General features: G+C 46.1%; 1 protein-coding gene across 1 annotated transcript; it reads right to left on the bottom strand.

The window, feature by feature from the left end:
• Nucleotides 1–3,707: 3,707 nt before the first annotated feature.
• On the bottom strand, nucleotides 3,708–4,652 carry LOC142202283 (olfactory receptor 9G19-like). The gene has a single exon (XM_075272343.1). It carries the CDS (start codon nucleotides 4,650–4,652, stop codon nucleotides 3,708–3,710), a length of 945 nt encoding a protein of 314 aa, XP_075128444.1.
• Nucleotides 4,653–23,512: the final 18,860 nt, after the last annotated feature.

The following is a 23,512-nucleotide window of genomic DNA, read 5'->3' as shown; positions in this document are numbered from 1 at the left end:
TTTGTCTTTATCCAACCTTTTCTACTCTTTGTAATCTTACAAAATCATACATTGCTAACAAAAGCTGTGAAAGGCTACAATTCACCCTCCACAATGAGTATTCACACATTGACACAATGGATAGTTATCATATCACTTTGTGATAGTTTATCGTGAAACCATGTTGTGCATAGAAAAGCTGCTTGACTTGTGATGCAGATCTGGACATGTCAAGCAAAGAGTGGACTTATCTGTACGTGACCTCTAAGTCTCCACTGACGTGCTATTGAATGAGACAAAGTATCTCTCTTGATCTAGGCTTTAACGGGATTCCATAATTAAAATGCATTTTTTTCTCCCTAACATGTAGGAATAGCCTTAAGAAAGGATATTCTTCTTCTACCTTTAGATGTCTTCTCCGGGCTGCCGTTCGGTAGAAATCCTGGTTTTCTTGTGTATGTAAATGAGCTCGCTTGCAGCACTAGGGGTGTCCCCAATGCTGCGAGAGAAATCCCCATTGCCGCCTCCATCTTTGCCTGAAAAGGCCTCTCCCTGCGTCTTCTTCCTGCACCGGCTTCAAACTTCTAAGCATGTGCAGTTGGCTCTACCGTTGGGACTCACGGCAATTTTTCTGTGGCCGCTTACACAGTAAACTGGCGTAAGTGGTCATTTTCAAAGTAAGCTGAGCTAAGTGGCCACAAGAAAAGGGCCAAGTCCCCGACGGCAGAGCTGACTGCGCATGCCTAGAAGTTTGAATCCAGCGCTGGAAAAAGATGCAGGGAGACGGCGTTCCAGGCGAAGATAGAGGCGGCACTGGAGAGTTCTCTCGCAGCATTGGGGATGCCCCCAGTGCTGTTTAAGAGCAGAGGACCGCCTCCAGTGCTGCAAGAGAACTATATATATATATATATATATATATATGTATATATATATACATTTTATTTATATAGCGCCAACATATTCCGCAGCACTGTACAATTTATAGGGTTCAGACACAGACATACATAACAAAAGAACGTCATTTCACACAATGGGACTGAGGGCCCTGCTCAAAAGAGCTTACAATCTATGAGGTAGAGGGGGTGACACAAGAGGTAGCAGGGGCGGCATTGCTTATACAGTGTTCAGACAATTTTGTGCATTAGGAATTGTGATAGGCCTGTCTGATAAGATGCGTCTTTAGTTTGCGTTTGAAACTGTAGAAGTTGGGAGTTAATCTTATTGTCCAGGGTAGAGCATTCCAGAGAAGTGGTGCAGCTCGGGAGAAGTCTTGTATACAAGCGGGGCAGGTTCTGATAATAGAGGATGTAAGTGTTAGATCATTGAGTGAGCGGAGAACACGGGTTGGGCGGTAGACAGAGATGAGGGAAGAAATGTATGGAGGTGCGGCATTATGGAGAGCCTTGTGGATGAGAGTAATAACTTTATATTTTATTCTATAATGAATAGGCAGCCAGTGTAGTGACTGGCACAGACCGGAGGCCTCGCTGTAGCGTCTAGCCTGATAGATGAGCCTGGCCGCTGCATTCAGAATAGATTGTAGAGGAGAGAGTTTAGTGAGGGGAAGACGGATTAGTAAGGAGTTACAGTAGTCAAGGCGAGAATGAATCAGAGAGACAATAAGTGTCTTTAGTGTATCTCTGGTAAGGAAAGGGTGTATTCTGGATATGTTTTTGAGGTGGAGGTGACATGAACGTGTGAGTGATTCAATATGAGGGGTGAAGGAAAGGTCTGCGTCAAATATGACCCCAAGGCAGCGGGCATGCTGCCTAGGAGTTATAGTAAGGCCTGAGACTGCAATGGATATATCAGGGACAGATCTATTAGATGGTGGAAATAGTAGTAGTTCAGTCTTAGAGAGATTTAGTTTCAGATAGAGCGAGGACATGATATTTGAGACAGCAGAGAGACAGTCACTGGTGTTCTGTATGAGTGCAGGGGTGATGTCACGGGAAGATGTGTATAATTGGGTGTCATCACCATAAAGATGGTACCTGAAGCCAAATCTGGCGATGGTTTGTCCAATGGGGGATGTGTAGAGAGAAAAGAGCAGGGGGCCGAGGACCGAGCCCTGAGGAACCCCAACAGCAAGGGAAAGAGGGGAGTAAACAGAGCCCGCGAATGATACACTGAAAGTGCGGTCTGAGAGATAAGAGGAGAACCAGGAGAGCACAGTGTCATTGAGGCCGACTGAGCGGAGCAGAGTGAGGAGAAGTTGATGGTCAACAGTGTCAAAAGCTGCAGAGAGGTCCAGAAGAATAAGAAGAGAGAAGTCACCATTAGATTTAGCCTTTAGTAGATCATTAGAGACTTTTGTGAGAGCCGTTTCAGTAGAGTGCAGAGCGCGGAAACCAGATTGTAAGGGGTCAAGCAGAGAGTTAGCAGAGAGATAACGAATTAACCGAGAATAAACCAGGCGTTCCAAAAGTTTAGAGATGAAGGGGAGGTTAGAGACGGGTCGATAGTTAGCAGCACAGGACGGGTCCAGGGAGGGTTTTTTCAATAGCGGAGTTATAACAGCATGCTTGAAGGAGGATGGGAAGATTCCAGAAGAGAGAGAGAGGTTAAATATTTTAGTAAGGTAAGTAGTGACAGCAGGGCACAGAGATTGGAGAAGGTGTGAGGGGAAGGGGAACTCATTTGCATACCAAAGAAAACCAGGATTTCTATCGAACGGCAGCGCAGAGAAGACATCTAAAGGTAGGAGGAGAATATCCTTTCTTAAGACTATTCCTACATGTTAGGGAGAAAAAAATGCATTTTAATGATAGGATCTAGAGATGAGCGAACAGTGTTCTATGGAACACATGTTCGATCAGATATCAGGCTGTTCGATGTGTTCGATTCGAATCGAACATCACGTGGCAAACTCCAAAATAATTTGATTCCTCTCCCACCTTCCCTGGCGCTTTTTTTGCACCAATAACAGTGCAGGGGAGGTGGGACAGGAACTACGACACTGGGGGTATCGAAAAAAATCGGAAAAAGTCATTGGCTGCCGAAATCAGGTGACCTCCATTTTAGACGAATAGTGGATTTCAAATCCGGGTCATATGAGAATGTGAACTTTGTGACTAAGAGACAGGGATAGCTGTACAGGCAGGGATAGCTAGGGATAACCTTTATTTAGGGGGAATGTTATTAAAAATAAATTTTTGGGGCTCTATCTATCTAGGTGTGTAATTGTGATGGCGGAGTCTAATATCGGAACTGAATGGAGGCTGGTGTAGAGTGATCTTAGACTCCGCCTCCTCCGGCAGAGCCAGCGTTGATTGGCCGAATTCTGTAAACTGGCCAATCAGCGCTGGCCAATGCATTCCTATTGGAAAAAGTTAGCTTGCGAAAATCGCAAGCTGACAGGGATTTCCGTGTAATATAGTGACTTATATGCCCCCAGACATGCTTCCCCTGCTGTCCCAGTGTCATTCCAGAGGTGTTGGCATCATTTCCTGGGGTGTCATAGTGGACTTGGTGACCCTCCAGACACGGATTTGGGTTTCCCCCTTAACGAGTATATGTTCCCCATAGACTATAATGGGGTTCGAAACCCGTTCGAAAGTCGAACATTGAGCCACTGTTCGAATCGGATTTCGAACTTCAAACATTTTGGTGTTCGCTCATCTCTAATAGGATCCCTCTAATAATAAAGGTATTACAAAGTGCCGCTATAGTATCGTTGTAACACAACATTGAAAGCAAAAAATACCACCCAGTCTACATCCATGTATTTACATATAATGCCGAGGTCTGAGCTGCTTATACACAAGTCCATGTAAAGCCTTCCTAATGTCATTATTCTTTAGACTGTATATAATGGGGTTGATCAATGGAGTGAACACAGTATATAGCAGGGCTGTGATTTTACTACTGCTCAACATTTTTTCATTTGTCGGGAGAACATAAACACCAAATATAGTCCCATAGAATATGGAGACCACAATGAGGTGGGAGCTACAGGTGGAGAAGGCTTTCTGTCTACCAGTACTGGATGGGATCCTCAAGGTGGTGGCAATAATTTTGGCATAGGAAGATATAATGACTATAACGGGGATAAAAATTATTGGGATACTTAGTATACGAATTTCCACCTGAACAATGTAGGCATTAGAACAAGCGAGTTCTAGTATGGGAACAAAGTCACAGAAGAAATGGTCAATGATGTTTGGTCCACAAAAATGTAGTGTCAGTATTGTTATTATGAGAAACATCATAAAACAAAAGCCAAGTAACCAAGAAGTGACGGCCAATATCACACAGTATGTATTTGTCATGGTGGAGGAGTAACGGAGAGGATTACAGATGGCCACATATCTGTCATAGGACATCACTGTGAGGATGAGACATTCAGAAGCTTCCGAAGCACTGAAGAAAAAAAGTTGAGCGATACAATCAAGAAAAGGAATGGTTCCTCCATCCTGCAGAAGAATGTCCAGTGTATTGGGGACAATATCTGTGGTCAATAAGATGTCATTAATAAAAAGTTGTGAGATGAAGAAGTACATTGGGGTGTGGAGGATCTTACTGGTGGACACCAATAATATTATCTGGAGGTTTATAGAAATTGTAAGCCAGTAAACCACAATGAGTAGAAAGAACATCAGGTTTCTTCTATTCTGACTGGCTTGAAATCCTAAGAGATAGAACTCTGTGACAGTCGTCATATTCTTCTCCATAAGTCTACTCACATTGGAGGTGACCTATGTTGTGGTTATGGGGGCCCTGGAGAGAGCGGACACAGTCCAGGTTGATCTTCTCATTTTAATTGATATGAAGAACCTGCACGGCCATAACAACAATTCTTCCTTCTCACGTCTTATTCATTCCTGAGTTTCTTTCCACATGCCAAATATTTGCTTATAGGTAGATTAGATTCCTGTAATACAATGGACATGTGTGGGTGTTGGGGATGAGCGCCTGTATGGCATACACTAACTAGACTATTCCAGAGCGATCTCTGGGCTTTGAGTCCATTGCGTGAAAAAAGCTCATTACTAGAGATAAGTGAGTAGTTAAATACTCGATATTCGATATTCGTTTCGAGTAGCCCCTCAATATTCGACTACTTGAATCGAATATCGAACCCTATTATAGTCTATGGGGGGAAAATGCTCGTTTCAGGGGTAGGCAACATTCAATCAAACTGAACTTACCAAGTCCACGAGTGAGGGTCGGGCTGGATTCTCCGAGAAGTCTTCTCCGTGCAGCGTCCCCGCGGCGTCTTCTGGCTCTGAATTCACTCTGCCAGGCATCGGGTCTGGGTAGAGCCGACTGCGCATGTCCGCACTTACAGTCAAAGCGGCCATTTTCTTGTAGCGCGGGAATGCGCAGTCGGCTCTGCCCAGGCCCGATGCCTGGCAGAGTGAATTCAGAGCCGGAAGACACCGCGGGGATGCAGCGCGGAGAAGACTTCTAAAGGTAGGAGAAGAACCAGCGTTGATTGGCCGACTGTATAGCATTCAGCCAATCAACGCTGGTTCTGCATCAAATTTTTACATTCGAATATTGAGTGATACTCGATCGAGTACGAGTATTTCGAATACCATAGTATTCGATCAAATACCTACTCAATCAAGTACTACTCACTCATCTCTATTCATTACAAATGTTCAATAATAATAATAATAATAATAATAATAATAATAATAATAGTAAAGAATCTCTTTTGTTTTGCGAGTTTTAAGATCAAAGTTGAAGATACCTACATCCATGCACACTCACATCTGCTCGCTCCTACTGCTGAGGATGTGGCTCTTAGTAGTTCATCACTTCCTTCTCCGTCCTGCTCAGAGGATCCTGGTGGTCACCAATAGAAGAAGCTTCCAGGGTCAGTCTTGTAGATGTGAGACCCTACGTGGTATCAGACACATGGACGTGCCCAATACTGCTAGACAGATCCATCACTGCCCATATTTATATCCATAGACTGATCAGACTCCTCATATCCAGCTCTGGGGAGATTTCTATCACGTTGTCTCCTGGGAGGTTATTAGACGTCTATTCTCAGCCTGGAAGTTCTAAGTCATAACTTTCTCCATAAGTTCAACTTCTTCAACTACTTCTTTATAACAAAGCTAAAAAAACTTTGGAGCTCAGTGTAAGAAAAAAATACAAAACTAAAAGATCAACCTCTAGTGATGGACATTGACCTTAGTAAGAAATAGTGAGAGCTGAACGTGGAGGACGGGACTATTCTTAGTTAGAGATGAGCGAACACTAAAATGTTCGAGGTTCGAAATTCGATTCGAACAGCCGCTCACTGTTCGTGTGTTCGAACGGGTTTCGAACCCCATTATAGTCTATGGGGAACATATACTCGTTAAGGGGGAAACCCAAATCCGTGTCTGGAGGGTCACCAAGTCCACTATGACACCACAGGAAATGATACCAACACCCTGGAATGACACTGGGACAGCAGGGGAAGCATGTCTGGGGCATCTAACACACCAAAGACCCTCTATTACCCCAACATCACAGCCTAACAACTACACACTTTACACACTCAATACCACCTCTCTGACAGTAGGAAAACACCTTGAAACATGTGTATTTGGCACTTGCAGTGAGGAGAGCTTGTCACCAGCAGTGAATTTGGCCCTTGTAGTAAGTTGAGGTTGGCACCAACATTTGTTTTGAAAATCAGGGTGGATTGAGCCTCTAACCAGCAGAGTTTGGGCAAATTCATGGTGGAGGGAGCCTCTAAAAACCCCAGTTTGGACCAATTCATGGTGGAGGGAGCCTCTAAAAACCCCAGTTTGGACCAATTCATGGTGGAGGGAGCCTCTAAAAAACCCAGTTTGGACCAATTCATGGTGGAGGGAGCCTCTAAACAGCCCAGTTTGGACCAATTCATGGTGGAGGGAGCCTCTAACCAGCCCAGTTTGGGCAAATTCATGGTGGAGGGAGCCTCTAAAAACCCCCGTTTGGACCAATTCATGGTGGAGGGAGCCTCTAAACAGCCCAGTTTGGGCAAATTCATGGTGGAGGGAGCCTCTAACCAGCCCAGTTTGGACCAATTCATGGTGGAGGGAGCCTCTAAAAACCCCAGTTTGGACCAATTCATGGTGGAGGGAGCCTCTAAAAACCCCAGTTTGGACCAATTCATGGTGGAGGGAGCCTCTAAAAACCCCAGTTTGGACCAATTCATGCTGGAGGGAGCCTCTAAACAGCCCAGTTTGGGCAAATTCATGGTGGAGGGAGCCTCTAAAAACCCCAGTTTGGACCAATTCATGGTGGAGGGAGCCTCTAAAAACCCCAATTTGGACCAATTCATGGTGGAGGGAGCCTCTAAACAGCCCAGTTTGGGCAAATTCATGGTGGAGGGAGCCTCTAACCAGCCCAGTTTGGACCAATTCATGGTGGAGGGAGCCTCTAAAAACCCCAGTTTGGACCAATTCATGGTGGAGGGAGCCTCTAAAAACCCCAGTTTGGACCAATTCATGGTGGAGGGAGCCTCTAAACAGCCCAGTTTGGGCAAATTCATGGTGGAGGGAGCCTCTAAAAACCCCAGTTTGGACCAATTCATGGTGGAGGGAGCCTCTAAAAACCCCAGTTTGGACCAATTCATGGTGGAGGGAGCCTCTAAAAAACCCCAGTTTGGACCAATTCATGGTGGAGGGAGCCTCTAAAAACCCCAGTTTGGACCAATTCATGGTGGAGGGAGCCTCTAAAAACCCCAGTTTGGACCAATTCAAGGTGGAGGGAGCCTCTAAAAACCCCAGTTTGGACCAATTCATGGTGGAGGGAGCCTCTAAAAAACCCAGTTTGGACCAATTCATGGTGGAGGGAGCCTCTAACCAGCCCAGTTTGGACCAATTCATGGTGGAGGGAGCCTCTAAACAGCCCAGTTTGGGCAAATTCATGGTGGAGGGAGCCTCTAACCAGCCCAGTTTGGGCAAATTCATGGTGGAGGGAGCCTCTAACCAGCCCAGTTTGGGCAAATTCATGGTGGAGGGAGCCTCTAAAAACCCCAATTTGGACCAATTCATGGTGGAGGGAGCCTCTAAACAGCCCAGTTTGGGCAAATTCATGGTGGAGGGAGCCTCTAAAAACCCCAGTTTGGACCAATTCATGGTGGAGGGAGCCTCTAAAAACCCCAGTATGGACCAATTCATGGTGGAGGGAGCCTCTAAAAACCCCAGTTTGGACCAATTCATGGTGGAGGGAGCCTCTAAAAACCCCAGTTTGGACCAATTCAAGGTGGAGGGAGCCTCTAAAAACCCCAGTTTGGACCAATTCATGGTGGAGGGAGCCTCTAAAAAACCCAGTTTGGACCAATTCATGGTGGAGGGAGCCTCTAACCAGCCCAGTTTGGACCAATTCATGGTGGAGGGAGCCTCTAAACAGCCCAGTTTGGGCAAATTCATGGTGGAGGGAGCCTCTAACCAGCCCAGTTTGGACCAATTCATGGTGGAGGGAGCCTCTAAAAACCCCAGTTTGGACCAATTCATGGTGGAGGGAGCCTCTAAAAACCCCAGTTTGGACCAATTCATGGTGGAGGGAGCCTCTAAAAACCCCAGTTTGGACCAATTCATGCTGGAGGGAGCCTCTAAACAGCCCAGTTTGGGCAAATTCATGGTGGAGGGAGCCTCTAAAAACCCCAGTTTGGACCAATTCATGGTGGAGGGAGCCTCTAAAAACCCCAATTTGGACCAATTCATGGTGGAGGGAGCCTCTAAACAGCCCAGTTTGGGCAAATTCATGGTGGAGGGAGCCTCTAAAAACCCCAGTTTGGACCAATTCATGGTGGAGGGAGCCTCTAAAAACCCCAATTTGGACCAATTCATGGTGGAGGGAGCCTCTAACCAGCCCAGTTTGGACCAATTCATGGTGGAGGGAGCCTCTAACCAGCCCAGTTTGGGCAAATTCATGGTGGAGGGAGCCTCTAAAAACCCCAATTTGGACCAATTCATGGTGGAGGGAGCCTCTAAACAGCCCAGTTTTGGCAAATTCATGGTGGAGGGAGCCTCTAAAAACCCCAGTTTGGACCAATTCATGGTGGAGGGAGCCTCTAACCAGCCCAGTTTGGGCAAATTCATGGTGGAGGGAGCCTCTAACCAGCAGAGTTGTGGGAAAGCAGGGTGGAGGGAGCCTCTAACCAGCAGAGTTGGTGGAAATCAGGGTGGAGGGAGCCTCTAACCAGCAGAGTTGGGGGAAATCAGGGTGGAGGGAGCCTAGTATTAGCAGAAGTGTGCAACGCTTATGGTGGATGAGTATGAGGATGCGGAGGAATTGGAGAGGTTGAGTACAGACATGGAGTTTCATGTTGGGGTGCTTTACACAGGTGGGCACAAAAATGAAGGCTCTATCCAGTGGTGGTTCATTTTTATCAAAGTGAGCCGGTCGGCACTCTCAGCTGACAGACGGGTGCGCTTGTCAGTGATGATGCCACCGGCTGCACTGAACACCCTCTCAGACAGGACGCTGGCGGCAGGACAGGACAGCACCTCCAAGGCATATAGGGCAAGTTCAAGCCACAGGTCCAACTTCGACACCCAATACGTGTAGGGCGCAGAGGGGTCGGAGAGGACAGGGCTGTGGTTGGAAAGGTATTCCCGCAACATGCGCCTATACTTCTCACGCCTGGTGACACTAGGACCCTCTGTGGCGGCACTTTGGCGAGGGGGTGCCATCAAGGTGTCCCAGACCTTAGACAGTGTGCCCCTCGTTTGTGTGGACCGGTGAGAACTTGGTCGCCTACTGAAGGAACTGTCCTCCCTGCCGCCAACGTCACATGCTGGAAACATCTCCATCATATTCTGCACCAATTGCCTGTGGCAAGCATTGATGCGATTGGCCCTCCCCTCTACCAGAATAAAAGACGAGATGTTGTTTTTATACCGGGGGTCAAGGATAGCAAAGATCCAGTACTGGTTGTCCTCCATGATTTTGACAATACGCTTGTCGGTTGTAAAGCACCCCAACATGAACTCAGCCATGTCTGCCACAGTGTTAGTTGGCATGACTCCTCTGGCCCCACCGGAAAGTTCAATCTCCATTTCCTCCTCATCCTCCATGTCTACCCATCCGCGCTGCAACAATGGGACGATTCGAAGTTGCCCGGAAGCCTCCTGTATCACCATCACATCATCGGACAACTCTTCTTCCTCCTCCTCCTCCTCCTCCTCCTCCTCCTCCATTAAACGCAATGAAGCGGACAGATGTGTGGACCTACTCTCCAGCTGTGACGGATCGGATGCTCTCCCTGACTCCTCTGTGTGATCTGAGTTATCCCTGATGTCAATCATGGATTCTCTCAGAACACACAAGAGCGGGATTGTAAGGCTCACCATCACATCCTCAGAGCTCACCCTCCTTGTGGACTCCTCAAACACCCGTAGGATGTCACAAAGGTCTCTCATCCATGGCCACTCATGGATGAGAAACTGAGGCAGCTGACTTTGTGGCACCCTAGGGTTTTGTAGCTGGTATTCCATCAAAGGTCTCTGCTGCTCAACCACTCTATTCAACATCTGAAACGTTGAGTTCCAGCGTGTGGGGACGTCGCACAAAAGCCGGTGTTGTGGCACATGCAGGCGTTGCTGGAGAGATTTTAAGCTAGCAGCGGCTACTGTCGACTTGCGAAAGTGGGCGCACATGCGCCGCACTTTCACCAGTAGCTCTGGAACATTGGGGTAGCTCTTTAGGAAACGTTGCACCACTAGGTTGAAGACGTGGGCCAGGCATGGAACATGTTGGAGTCCGGCAAGCTCCAGAGCTGCTACCAGGTTCCGGCCGTTATCACAAACGACCATGCCTGGGCCCAGGTGCAGCGGCTCAAACCATATTGCCGTCTCATCGAGGAGGGCATCCCTCACTTCGGAGGCAGTGTGCTGTCTGTCCCCCAAGATGATCAGCTTCAGCACAGCCTGCTGACGTCTACCAACGCCAGTGCTGCAACGTTTCCAACTCGTAGCTGGGGTCAATCTAACAGCGGAGGAGGAGGCGGAGGAGGAGGCGGTGGAGGAGGAGAAGGAGGGGGGTGTTCTTCTCGTGTCCCTGCCAGGAATGTTAGGCGGGGAGACGAGGTACACCGGGCCAGTTTGGGAAGCAGTCCCAGCCTCAACTACATTCACCCAGTGTGCCGTCAGTGAAATGTAGCGTCCCTGTTCGCATGCACTTGTCCACGCGTCGGTGGTCAAGTGGACCTTTGTGCAAAGCGCGGAACTAAGGGCCCGCCTGATGTTGAGTGACACGTGCTGGTGCAAGGCGGGGACGGCACACCGGGAGAAGTAGTGACGGCTAGGGACGGCATAGCGAGGTGCCGCAGTTGCCATCAGGTCCAGGAAGGCGGGAGTTTCAACAAGCCGGAACGCCATCATCTCCTGGGCCAGCAGTTTAGCGATGTTGGCGTTCAAGGCTTGCGCGTGTGGGTGGTTAGCAGTGTATTTCTGCCGCCGCTCCAATGTCTGAGAGATGGTGGGTTGTTGTAAAGAAGCGCCTGATGGTGCCTTTGATGGTGCAGGAGAAGGAGATAAGACAGGAACAGGGGAGGATGAGGGAGAAGTCAACAAAGTGGCGGAGGCAGATGAAGTGGTGTCCTGGCTCGTCCTCTGGAGTGCATCGCCAGCACAGTCAGCAGTGGCAGTGGCAGAGGCAGAGGCAGTGGCAGAGGCAGTGGCAGTGGCGTGAACGGCAGGCGGCCTTTGTCCTGCCGTTGCTGCCTGCCACTGATTCCAGTGCTTGGATTCCAAATGACGGCGCATTGAAGTGGTGGACAGGTTGCTCTTCTCAGAGCCCCTAATCAATTTCGAGAGGCAAATTGTGCAGACAACACTATATCTGTCCTCGGCGCATTCCTTGAAAAAACTCCACACCTTCGAGAAACGTGCCCTCGAGGTGGGAGTTTTTCGGGGCTGGGTACGAACTGGAACATCTTGGGAGATTCCGGGTGTGGCCTGGCTTCGCCTAAGCTGCTGACCTCTGCCTCTGCCTCTAGCTACCCTTTTTGGTGCTGCACTTGCCTCAACATCCACACTACTTTCCCCGCTTGACATCCCCCCTGTCCAGGTCGGGTCAGTGTCCTCATCATCCACCACTTCCTCTTCCAACTCCTGTCTCATCTCCTCCTCCCGCACAATGCGCCGGTCAACTGGATGCCCTGACGGCAACTGCGTCACATCATCGTCGATGAGGGTGGGTTGCTGATCATCCACCACCAAATCGAACGGAGATGGAGGAGACTCTAGTGTTTGAGCATCTGGACACAGATGCTCCTCTGTTAGGTTCGTGGAATCGTGACGTGGAGAGGCAGGTTGAGGGACAATGAAAGGAGCGGAGAACAGCTCTGGGGAGCAGGGACAGTTGGGGTTATTGTTCTGTGAAGCTTGGGAATTTTGGGAGGAAGGAGGACAAGACTGTTGGGTAATAGGAGGAGAGGAGGCAGAGTCTGACTGGCTGCTGGACAATGTGCTGTAAGCGTTCTCTGACAGCCATTGCAAGACCTGTTCCTGGTTCTCGGGCCTACTAAGGTTTGTACCCTGCAGTTTAGTTAATGTGGCAAGCAACCCTGGCACTGTGGAGTGGCGCAATGCTTGCTGCCCCACAGGAGTAGGCAATGGACGCCCTGTGGCTTCACTGCTACCTTGCTCCCCAGAACCATTCCCCCGACCTCGCCCACGGCCTCGTCCACGTCCCTTTCCGGGAGTCTTGCGCATTTTGAATTCCCAGTTAGAAATTGGCACTATATACCAGTAGCAAAAATTGTGGGTGCACGTAACCCCAATATATTCTTTGAATTCCCAGTCAGACAATGGCACTATATACCAGTAGCAAGAAATGAGGGTATTTATAACCCCAATATATTCTTTGAATTCCCAGTCAGAAACTGGCACTGTATACCAGTAGTAAAAATTGTGGGTGCACGTAACCCCAATATATTCTTTGAATTCCCAGTCAGAAACTGGCACTATATGGCAGTAGCAAGAAATGAGGGTATTTATAACCCCAATATATTCTTTGAATTCCTAGTCAGACAATGGCACTGTATACCAGTAGTAAAAATTGTGGGTGCACGTAACCCCAATATATTCTTTGAATTCCCAGTCAGACAATGGCACTATATGGCAGTAGCAAAAATAGTGGGTGTATATAGCCCCAATTCTATTGCTAGGGGACTTGCAGGGTATTTCTGGGGTGAAGGTGGGGGGGCACACCGTTGGAACGGGTATCGGGGGTATATATCGGGTATACGGGAATACACTGTCAGTGTATTCCATTCAGGATCCTGGGAAAGCTGGGTTGCGGCGATTGAGCCCGTCAGTGCCACGTTACACTGACAAGCTTCTCCCTGGAATTTAGCTCTTATAAGAGCTGTTGGTTGTCTTCTCCTTCCTATCCTAGCCTGTCCCTGCCTACCCAGAATCTAAGCCCTAGCTAGCTGGACGGAAACCTCCGTCCTCGGTGAATTGCAAGCTCAGAATGACGCGAACCTGGGCGGCGCTGTTCTTTTAAATCAGAGGTCACATGTTTTCGGCAGCCAATGGGTTTTGCCTACTTTTTTCAACGTCACCGGTGTCGTAGTTCCTGTCCCACCTACCCTGCGCTGTTATTGGAGCAAAAAAGGCGCCAGGGAAGGTGCGAGGGGAATCGAGTAATGGCGCACTTTACCACGCGGTGTTCGATTCGATTCGAACATGCCGAACAGCCTAATATCCGATCGAACATGAGTTCCATAGAACACTGTTCGCTCATCTCTATTCTTAGTGTTACTATGTGGCGATATGATTTCTGTACAGGATATTTCTCGTATTCTTTGCCGTATATTTCTCTTATTTTATCACATTTCCCTGTTATTCCTCATTCTCCTACTTTCAATTGAGCTCACTGGATTGTTCAACGCACATGTAACATGTTTTATACATGTATACTACTGTTATTGGCAGTGTTAACCCCTTAGAGACACAGTTCAAAAGTGCGTTAAGGACCAGGCCCAGAAGTGCATTAAGGACCAAGCCCAGAAGTGCGTTAAGGACCAGGCCCAGAAGTGCGTTAAGGACCGGGCCCAGAAGTGCGTTAAGGACCGGGCCCCGAAGTGCATTAAGGACCAGGCCCAGAAGTGCGTTAAGGACCGGGCCCAGAAGTGCGTTAAGGACCGGGCCCAGAAATGCATTAAGGACCAGGCCCAGAAGTGCGTTAAGGACCGGGCCAAGAAGTGCATTAAGGACCAAGCCCAGAAGTGCGTTAAGACCGGGCCCAGAAGTGCGTTAAGGACCAGGCCCAGAAGTGCGTTAAGGATCAGGCCCAGAAGTGCGTTAAGGACCGGGCCCAGAAGTGCGTTAAGGACCAGGCCCAGAAGTGCGTTAAGGACCAGGCCCAGAAGTGCGTTAAGGACCGGGCCCAGAAGTGCGTTAAGGACCGGGCCCAGAAGTGCGTTAAGGACCGGGCCCAGAAGTGCGTTAAGGACCGGGCCCAGAAGTGCGTTAAGGACTGGGCCCAGAAGTGCGTTAAGACCGGGACCAGAAGTGCGTTAAGGACCGGGCCCAGAAGTGCATTAAGGACCGGGCCCAGAAGTGCGTTAAGGACCGGGCTCAGAAGTGCGTTAAGGACCGGGCTCAGAAGTGCATTAAGGACCGGGCCCAGAAGTGTGTTAAGGACCGGGCCCAGAAGTGCGTTAAGGACTGGGCCCAGAAGTGCGTTAAGACCGGGCCCAGAAGTGCGTTAAGACCGGGCCCAGAAGTGCGTTAAGAACCGGGCCCAGAAGTGCTTTAAGGACTGGGCCCAGAAGTGCGTTAAGACCGAGCCCAGAAGTGTGTTAAGGACCGGGCCCAGAAATGCATTAAGGACCGTCGCATTAGCTGAGCCCCTAAAGTATCAATACAATGGAAACCCCCCATTGTGACCCCATTTTAGAAACTACACAGGTGACAGTAAACTGGAATTCACCAAGAAGTGACCCCATTTTGTAGGGACAATTTTAGGGCCTCTGCAAATGTGATGTGGTGTCCAAAAACAAAGAATATAAATCTGCACTCCAAAAGCACATATCGCTCCTTCACATCTGCGCCCTGCTGTGTACCCAAATAGCAGTGTATGCCCACATGTATGACACTGGTGTACCCCGGATAACGGACTTAATGCCATATGTGGGTATAAATGGCTGTTTGGGCACAGCCGGGCACAGAAGGGAAGGAGCGCTATTTTGGTTTTTGGAGCACAGTTTGGTTTTAGGACACCATGCCACTTTTGCAAAGCCCCTGAATTGCCAATAAAGTGGAATCCGCAGACATGTCACCCCATTTTGGACACTAGCCCACTCATGGGATTTATCAAGTGGCAAGCATTTTTCACCCTTGAGTCTTGCATTTATTTAGTTTCCAGAAATGAAATCACAGCTGATAATGAGAAGTTAAAAATGAAAAATTTCCAGAGATTCGCCATTTTAGTGCCCGATATGTTGTGCCCAACTTATGTCAGCAGAGACACTCCAAAAACTGGTAAGCGGGTATCCCGGGCACAACAGCTTTTAGAGCGTTCATCTCTGATACAAGGCGGGCACAACATATTACGCACTGAAATGACGTATTCCTGGAAAAATTGTCATTTTCACCTCTCACAATCAGCTTCGTATTCATTTATGGATAATAAGTTATAGCAACACTTGGGGGTTAAAAATGCTCTCTGTACCCCTGGATAAATCCTTCAGGGGTGTAGTTTCCAAAATAAGGTCACATATCAGGGGATTCAACTTTACTGGCATTTCAGATCTACAAAAGTGTCATGGCATCCAAAAACCAAACCGTCTGTGCTCCAAAAACCCAATAACCCTTCTTCCCTTCTGTGTCCGGCTGTGCCCTAATATCAGTTTATACCCACATATGACATTACGTCCGTTATCCAGGGTACACCAGTGTCATACATGTGTCATACATGTGTCATAAACTGCAGTTTGGGCGCACAGCAGGGCGCAGAAGCGAAGGAGCGCGAGGCTTTTGGAGTACAGATTCAGATGTTTGGTATCTGGACGCCATGTCATGTTTGTAGAGCCTGTAAGGTACCAGAAAAGTGGATTCCCCAAAGGAGTGACCCCATTTTGAAAACTGCACCCCTCAAAGAATTTATCAGGGGGTGTAGTGAGTATTAGTATCCCAGACGTGACTGCACAGCGGATGGCGAAGAGGGAATATATAAGAGGTGCGGAGAACATTGCAGACACCAAATTCCCTACTATGTCCCAGTAGCTCCTATGATTGGGGGAGTCACTCTGGGGGTCACTTTGGGGGTCACTTCTGGTGTTTTTTCGCTCATAAGCTGTAAATCTGGGGTGTCCCCTGATATTCGCTCGCACAGCTTATATATTCCCTATCTGCCGCAGCCAGTTGTGTTCTAATAATTTGGCGATTTTTGGGGGGTTTTGCCTTGACATTGCTAGATGCTATATTTTCTTTATTTTTCTGGTGATGCAGCCATATAAGGGCTTGTTGTTTGCGGGATGAGATGCATTTTGTAATGACACCATCTTTGGGTGCCTACAACTTACTGATTACATTTTATTAACTCTTTCTTGCTGGATTAAAAAAAAAAAAATCAATCCTGCATTGAGTTTTACATTTTAAATTTTTCGCCATGCAGCGTACAGTATAAGTAACATGTGTCCTTTATTCTGTGGGTCGGTACGGTTACGGCGATACCTCATTTATGTTATTTTTTTATGCGATACTAAGTCTGCAGAACAAAAACACATATGGGGACATAAATCAATGTTTTTTGCATCGCCATCTTCTGAGAGACGTAACATTTTTATTTTTCGGTTGACAGTGTTGGTTGAGGGCTTATTTTTTGCGGGAAAATGTGCGCTTTTTATTGGCACTGTTGTGGGGTGAATATGACTTTTTGATCACTTTTTATAGCATATTTTGTAGGATGAGATGGCAAAAAATCATTATTTCCGGCGAGTTTTTTCCGTTTTTTTTTTTTTTCCGACGTTCACCGTGTACATTAAATATTATTTCAGTTTTATTGTACAGGTTGTTACGGACGCGGCGATACCAAATATGCATTGCTTTTTTTAATTTTTAGTGCTTTTTTTTATATAATTCATTTTGTATAGAAAAAAGGGATTTTTGGACTTTAGAACTTTATTACTTTTTTCATACATACATACATTTTTTTTTTATTTTTTTTTAACTTTCTTTTTACTTTTTCATGTGTCCCTTTAGGACACTTGAATCAGTTGATGCTTTGATGAAAGCACCAACTGATTCTACACAGTAGCTGACAGGACACGAGCAGGACATGAGCCTGCTCGTGTCCTGTAAGCTGCAGAGGAAGTGAGACACATCGCTCACTTCCTCCACCACCTGGCAGGATCACCAGGTATGTGGGGGCTCCGGTAGTCTGGGGTCACTGGCCAGACCCCAGACTACCTTCTACTGACATCGGCACCCCCCGATCTCGCCGCGGGGGGTGCCGATCGGGTTAACTTGTCGGCGGATCCCTTTCGATCGCGCCGTGATGTTTGACGGCGCGATCGAAAGGGTTAACACGTCCAGTCGGACTCAGTTCCGACTGGACGTTATGGAGGAAGGGGTTAGGTGTTAGTAACACCTAACCCCTGTCCCCCCCGCACCCCTCCCCCCGCCAGAAAGGTACCTAAAGGCCGGACGTATTTCGGCAATAGTCCGGTCTTTAGGTACCAGCACATGAGGCCGTAAATTTACGTACGGCGGTCCTCATGTGGTTAAGGACCGGGCCTCTTTTTTCAAATCTGACGTGTCACTTTAAATGGCAATAACTTTGAGACGCTTTAACTTACACAAGTGATTTTAAGATTGTTTTCTCATAACACATTATACTTCATGTTAGTGGTAAACACTAATCATTATTTTTGTATTTATTTATAAAAAAAAAAAAGGAAATTTGATGGAAATTTGGAAAAAAATTGCAATTTTCAAAATGTGAAATTTTCTGCTTTTCAGGCAGATAACCATATCACCCAAATACATAAATAACTATTATCTCCCATATCTCTGCTTTATATCGGCATCATCTTTTGATTGTCTTTTAATTTATTTTGGACGTTACAAGGCTTACAAGTCTAACAGCGATTTTCCAGATTTCTAAGAAAATTCCCCAAAATAATTTTTAGGGACAACTTCAGTTCTGTAAGGAATTATAAAGGCCTGTATAATAGAACCCCCCATAAATCACCCCATTATCAAAACTGCACCCCTCAAATAATTCAAAACAGCATTTGGGATGTTTGTTAACCCTTTAAGCATTTCATAAGAATAAAAATAATATGGAGGTGAAATTTAGACATTTAACTTTTTTTCACTAATACATTCATTTAGACTCGTCAGGGGGAAATTTGACGAAGCCAAGAGTGGCGAAACGCGCGTTGGGGCGCATGACCAGCTTAGATGGGTTAAAAAGGTACCGTATATACTTGAGTATATGCCGACCCGAATATAAGCCGAGGCCCCTAATTTTACCACAAAAAAACTGGGAAAACTTATTGACTCGAGTATAAGCCTGGGGGAGGGGGGGGGGGGGGAAGCAGCAGCTACTGGAAAATTTCGAAAATTAAAATGGTCAGAGTTTTTGGGTGCAGTAGGTGCTGGGGAAGGGGAGGGGGTGTTTTGGTTGTCTGTCTGCCCCTTCCCTGAGCTTGAGTACTGTTTTTTTTTTTTTTTTCCCCAATTGGAATTCAGTCTGGCTGACTATAGGGGATCTTATAGGGATTAACCCCTTCCCGATGGAACAGGAGCACTGCAGATTCCCTATATTCAGTAGACCGGGCACTGTCAGACACAGGGAGACCTAATGTGTTTGTCTTTTGCAGTAATTTTCTACTTTTATATGTATTCTAGGGAAAGGAGGGATTACAAATTTTATTTTTATTTTTTATTTTAATCTTCCTTATTTATTTTTTTTGCACTATTTGATGGGAGATTCTATACATTGATATTGTGGCTGGCCATAGACCCCCTCCCCTAAAAAAAATAAATAAAAATTGCTGACTCGAGTATAAGCCGAGGGGGGCTCTCAGCACAAAAACTGGGCTGAAAAATTCGGCTTATACTCGAGTATATACGGTATATACTGTACTTTTATTATCTTTATATTCCATTGTTCTCTCCTTTTGCTTGTTAACGTATGATGGTAAACTGTTTATTGTATTTCATATTCCTTGATATGTGCACCTGTCCTTTATACATTGTTTTTGTCTCTTTATGAGATGTTTTTCATTACATATGGGTCAGGCGGTATATATATACATAGATATTTCCTAAATACAAGTTCCCATCATTTATAATATTATCCTCAGGAGAGACGGTTTATGGTATATCTATTTCCTTGCATGCTGTACTATCATCCCCTAATGCTGGTTTGGTTATATTGTTTCCCCTATCTTACTCTATATGTGTATTATTTATTGGACTTTTCATGTCTATTTAATAAAGGTCAGAACAAGTTGACAATTTATTACATATCTACAGGCTGGGTGATAACTAGTGATCGGCGAACCTCATGAGATATCAGCTTTCCAGGTTACTACCGGCCTGTGCAGGGAGCAGATGCTATATTACCAGTGCTCTGGGTCACCACCAGTTTACTATTATAGAGATCCACCCATGTTATAGCTTCTGACAACTTCCTAATTGAGAGGAATAACAGATAAAATAGCAAGTTATAGCTGGGATCTGGGAAAAACAAAACAAAACAAGAGATGCTGGTTAAAAAGGGCACGACTAAACTGTGTGTAGCTTGTAACAATGACTACTAGCCAATTACCAGCTGACTCTTAGATGATCACCAGATAACTACTGGTCAATCACCACCTGACTACTAGCCAATCACCTGCTGACTACTAGCCAATCACCTTATGACTACTAGCTGATCACCAGCTGATTAATATATCACCATCTGACTACTAGCCAATCACCATTTGACTACTAGGTGATTCCCAGCTTACTACTAAGCAATCACTAGCTGACTACTGGTTCACTAGATGAGTACTAGATCACCCTCTGACTACTAGCCAATCACCATTTGACTACTAGGTGATCCCCAGCTTACTACTAAGCAATCACCAGCTGACTACTGGTTCACTAGATGAGTACTAGATCACCCTCTGACTACTAGCCAATCACCATTTGACTACTAGCTAATCCCCAGCTGACTACTCACCAATCACCAGCGGACTACCAGCTGATCACCAGTTATGTTATATGTGACACGCAGGACTGTATGATGCTATGTATCTGTATCATGTATAATACTGATGAGACCAGATAAATAAAGTGGACACCATGTGGTATCGTCTGGAGGGTCTGGATGAGATTCACTCATTTTGGGAAACTATTACTTTCTGGTCTTCACTTCAACAACATAGAAATGGCAGAGGGTGAAGACTCCTAGGAAAGTATTATATAGAACCCCTTGCTCAGAAAAGGGACAGCACAATGTCAGCTGGAAGACCGCCATGTTACTAGATTTGTGCAGAAACAAATCCCATAAATATCAGCCTTGTTAGAGCACATGTAGGTTGTGAGACCTGTCCCATTGTCTGTAGCAGCAATGGTCCATTACATTATATCAGAGCTCAGGGCTGGGCACACGGCTCTGTACAGATGTCCTCGGGGCTCAGTTACCTGGATATAATAGGCAGGGAATATTCTATGGGATTTATAGGAATCTGATCCTGAGGACTTATTGTATTGTGGATATGATGGGTTATGTGACACCACTGAGCTCCTCCCTACACCTGCAGGCTCCGCTGTCCCCGCATACATAGAACGTTATGGCCACAGCATGGAATCTCATCAATGTCTAGTTATAATAGATTTACTCTACCATACCCAGTGCGTCCGCTGAGGGAGAGACAGAGATTGTCTTGGCTGTTCTTCCAATCTGTCCTGGAGCGTCCCATCAGATCCAGTATTAAGCACAATGAATTAGACAATGGAGACCATAGATGAGAGTTTACACTTTATTTATTGGGCGACATCTTCCCACTTATTACACCCAGATAACCCCCAATCCTGCTCCTTTTACCTTCTGTTTCAGAGGCTTTGCTTTATTTCAATAGAATACACATTGTTTTGTATAATTTGGGTTGGGATTATTTGGTTCTTTTAACATAGGGACAGATTAAGCCCCCTAAGGTTTGGGAGGAGCAGGGCTCGGGGTTTATGTGAAATGCATTACTGTTCCCCCTACATACAGCTTGTGCAGAGACACTGTGACTATAAAAGGCTCTAACGCTTGAGTCGCGGGGATAAGACCAATAGTATCATATCTGTACAGATATCACTGGTTAAAGCAAAGCTGCAGGTACTGTGTTACATATCACACTTCAGGAGGACACAAAGAGGTGACAGTGCAGGGAGCGGAGAATATAATAATAATAATAATAATAATAATAATAATAATAATAGTGATAATAATAATAATAATAATTATAATAATAAAAATAATAATCATCATCATCATCATAATCATAATAATTAGAGATGAGCGAACAGTAAAATATTCGATGTTCGTTATTCGTTTTGAATATTCGCTCAATATTCAACTATTTGAACGAATATCGAACCCCATTATAGTCTATGGGAGAAAATGCTTTGTTTCAGGGGATCCCACCATTCGACTAAAGAGAGTCACCAAGTCCACTATGACACCCCAGGAAATGATGCCAACACCTCTGCAATGCAACTGGGACAGCAGGGGAAGCATGTCTGGGGGCATCTAACAAGCCCAAGTCACTGTATTACATCAGGATCCCTGTCAGCTTGCGATATGTGAGAGGGTCAGAGGTCAGTAATACAATAGATAGAGCAAGTAGGAAGCAAGCAAGAAAAAAGTCACAGGACAGAGTCAAGATAGCCAGCAAACCTGTGTGGGCTGACAACCTGTATATAGGAGGTCTAGAACCCGCCCCAGACGACTTGTAGACAGACTAATATTAACTATTTGATGGACAAAGGGGAACAAGGTGCAGGAGATGGGTGTGGTGGAAATTCAATTACAGAAGAAAGGAAATAGGACAGTGTTCACATAAAGCAACAACTCTAAGTAAAGAATGAAGCAGAACATGCCATGTGAACCTCTGTCTGTGAGCGGTGGAAGGCGCAGAGACCCAAACACATAATTTTACATAACCCCCCATCCTTTCATGAGGAGCCACCGGACTCTCACTGGACAAACCAGTTTTAGAGGGATACAAAAATATCTCTGACTTATATTCTACCTCTCCCTAAACAACAACAGGCGCTTGAAGACCAGGCAAATGTATTTAATTCTCCTTGCGTTTCCGATATTTTTGGATTTTAAGACCATAGGAGCGTTCCCAACCTTTAGTAGCTGAGACCGTCTCCTCACTAACACAATCTAAGGTGTGTAAAGCAATACGGTGGGATGAGCATTGACCTCTCCATTTTATCCCAATCAAAAAAAGGCTCATGGAGGTTTAACCAGGGGAGCCCCAAAATAATATCAGAAGACAGATGCTCCATAACAAAAAAAAGCTTATTACCTCTGAATGTTCAGAGCCCACTTGCAAAGTGATTAAGGAGGTCTTGCATTGGACCTTACCACTGGCCAGTGAGGCAAAATTCCCCTTAGTAACTGACAGAGGAGTGTTGAGTGGCAAAAGCTCAATGCTTAAAGCTAACACAAATGAAAATTTGACAAAGTTTTCCAAAGACCTAGAGTCAACTAGGTCCTGACCTGAAACAGATCTGTTTCCACTAGGACAGAGATACAGATAACAACATCTTAATGTTATTCCCGGAAAACATCTGGTTGTCGGAGTGGTTCTTCCAACTAACATTCAGACACTGAAGTTTTTCCGCTGGTGTATGAGGTTTAATAGATCAGTCTCGGATTATATGACCCAAGTTCCCACAGTACAGGCAGAGGTTGTTCTGGAAATGATGTTCTCTTCTATGCTTGGTGTCCACAGCTCCCAGACGCATGGGTTACTCACCAGTAGTGATGGAAAAAAGTGGGTTTTTCAGGAGTAGGGTGCCTGTTCAAGGGTAAGGGGATCTGGGTGACTAACCCCAACTTCCTTAACAAGATAACACATGGGTCTTTAGTTCTGACTCACACCAACCTAAAATTACACTGCACTTGCAAAACTCTGAACAATACTTGCTAGTTGTGCAATTCCCTAGTGTTGCGGAAGGAACAATGGGATAAGGGGAAGACAGAGATAGTGAGCCCTAAACTTGACCCAGCCTCTGTCCCTGTCTACTTGCCTGAACTGTCTTTGGTGATGGACGACAACTGGGTGGAGGTCTCTTTCTATAAATAAGTGTCACACAGAACAAGACAGAACAAAACTACACAGAAGTAAAGTCAGCAAGCCAAGGGTCTAAAGCCAGAGAGACAACACAGTACAAAATCGTGATCCAAGAGAGTAGTCACAAGGGAAGGCAAAGGTCAGAGTTCAGTAATACAATAGTAACACAATAGTAAAAGAAGTAGCAAACTAGCGCATGTATGAGGGGATAACCCGACCACACCAAGGAAATCCTGGCCAGGTTTAAGACCTTAGAATGTTTTTCCATCCATGATCATATCTATCGGC

The sequence above is a fragment of the Leptodactylus fuscus genome, chromosome 5 (assembly GCF_031893055.1).
Source record: "Leptodactylus fuscus isolate aLepFus1 chromosome 5, aLepFus1.hap2, whole genome shotgun sequence".
NCBI classification, from domain to species: domain Eukaryota; kingdom Metazoa; phylum Chordata; class Amphibia; order Anura; family Leptodactylidae; genus Leptodactylus; species Leptodactylus fuscus.
This window is presented reverse-complemented; position numbering and strand designations above follow the sequence as displayed.

Coding starts and splice junctions, on each gene's coding strand:
- LOC142202283 (XM_075272343.1), bottom strand. CDS start 4,652: ATGGAGAAGAATATGACGACTGTCACAGAGTTCTATCTCTTAGGATTT.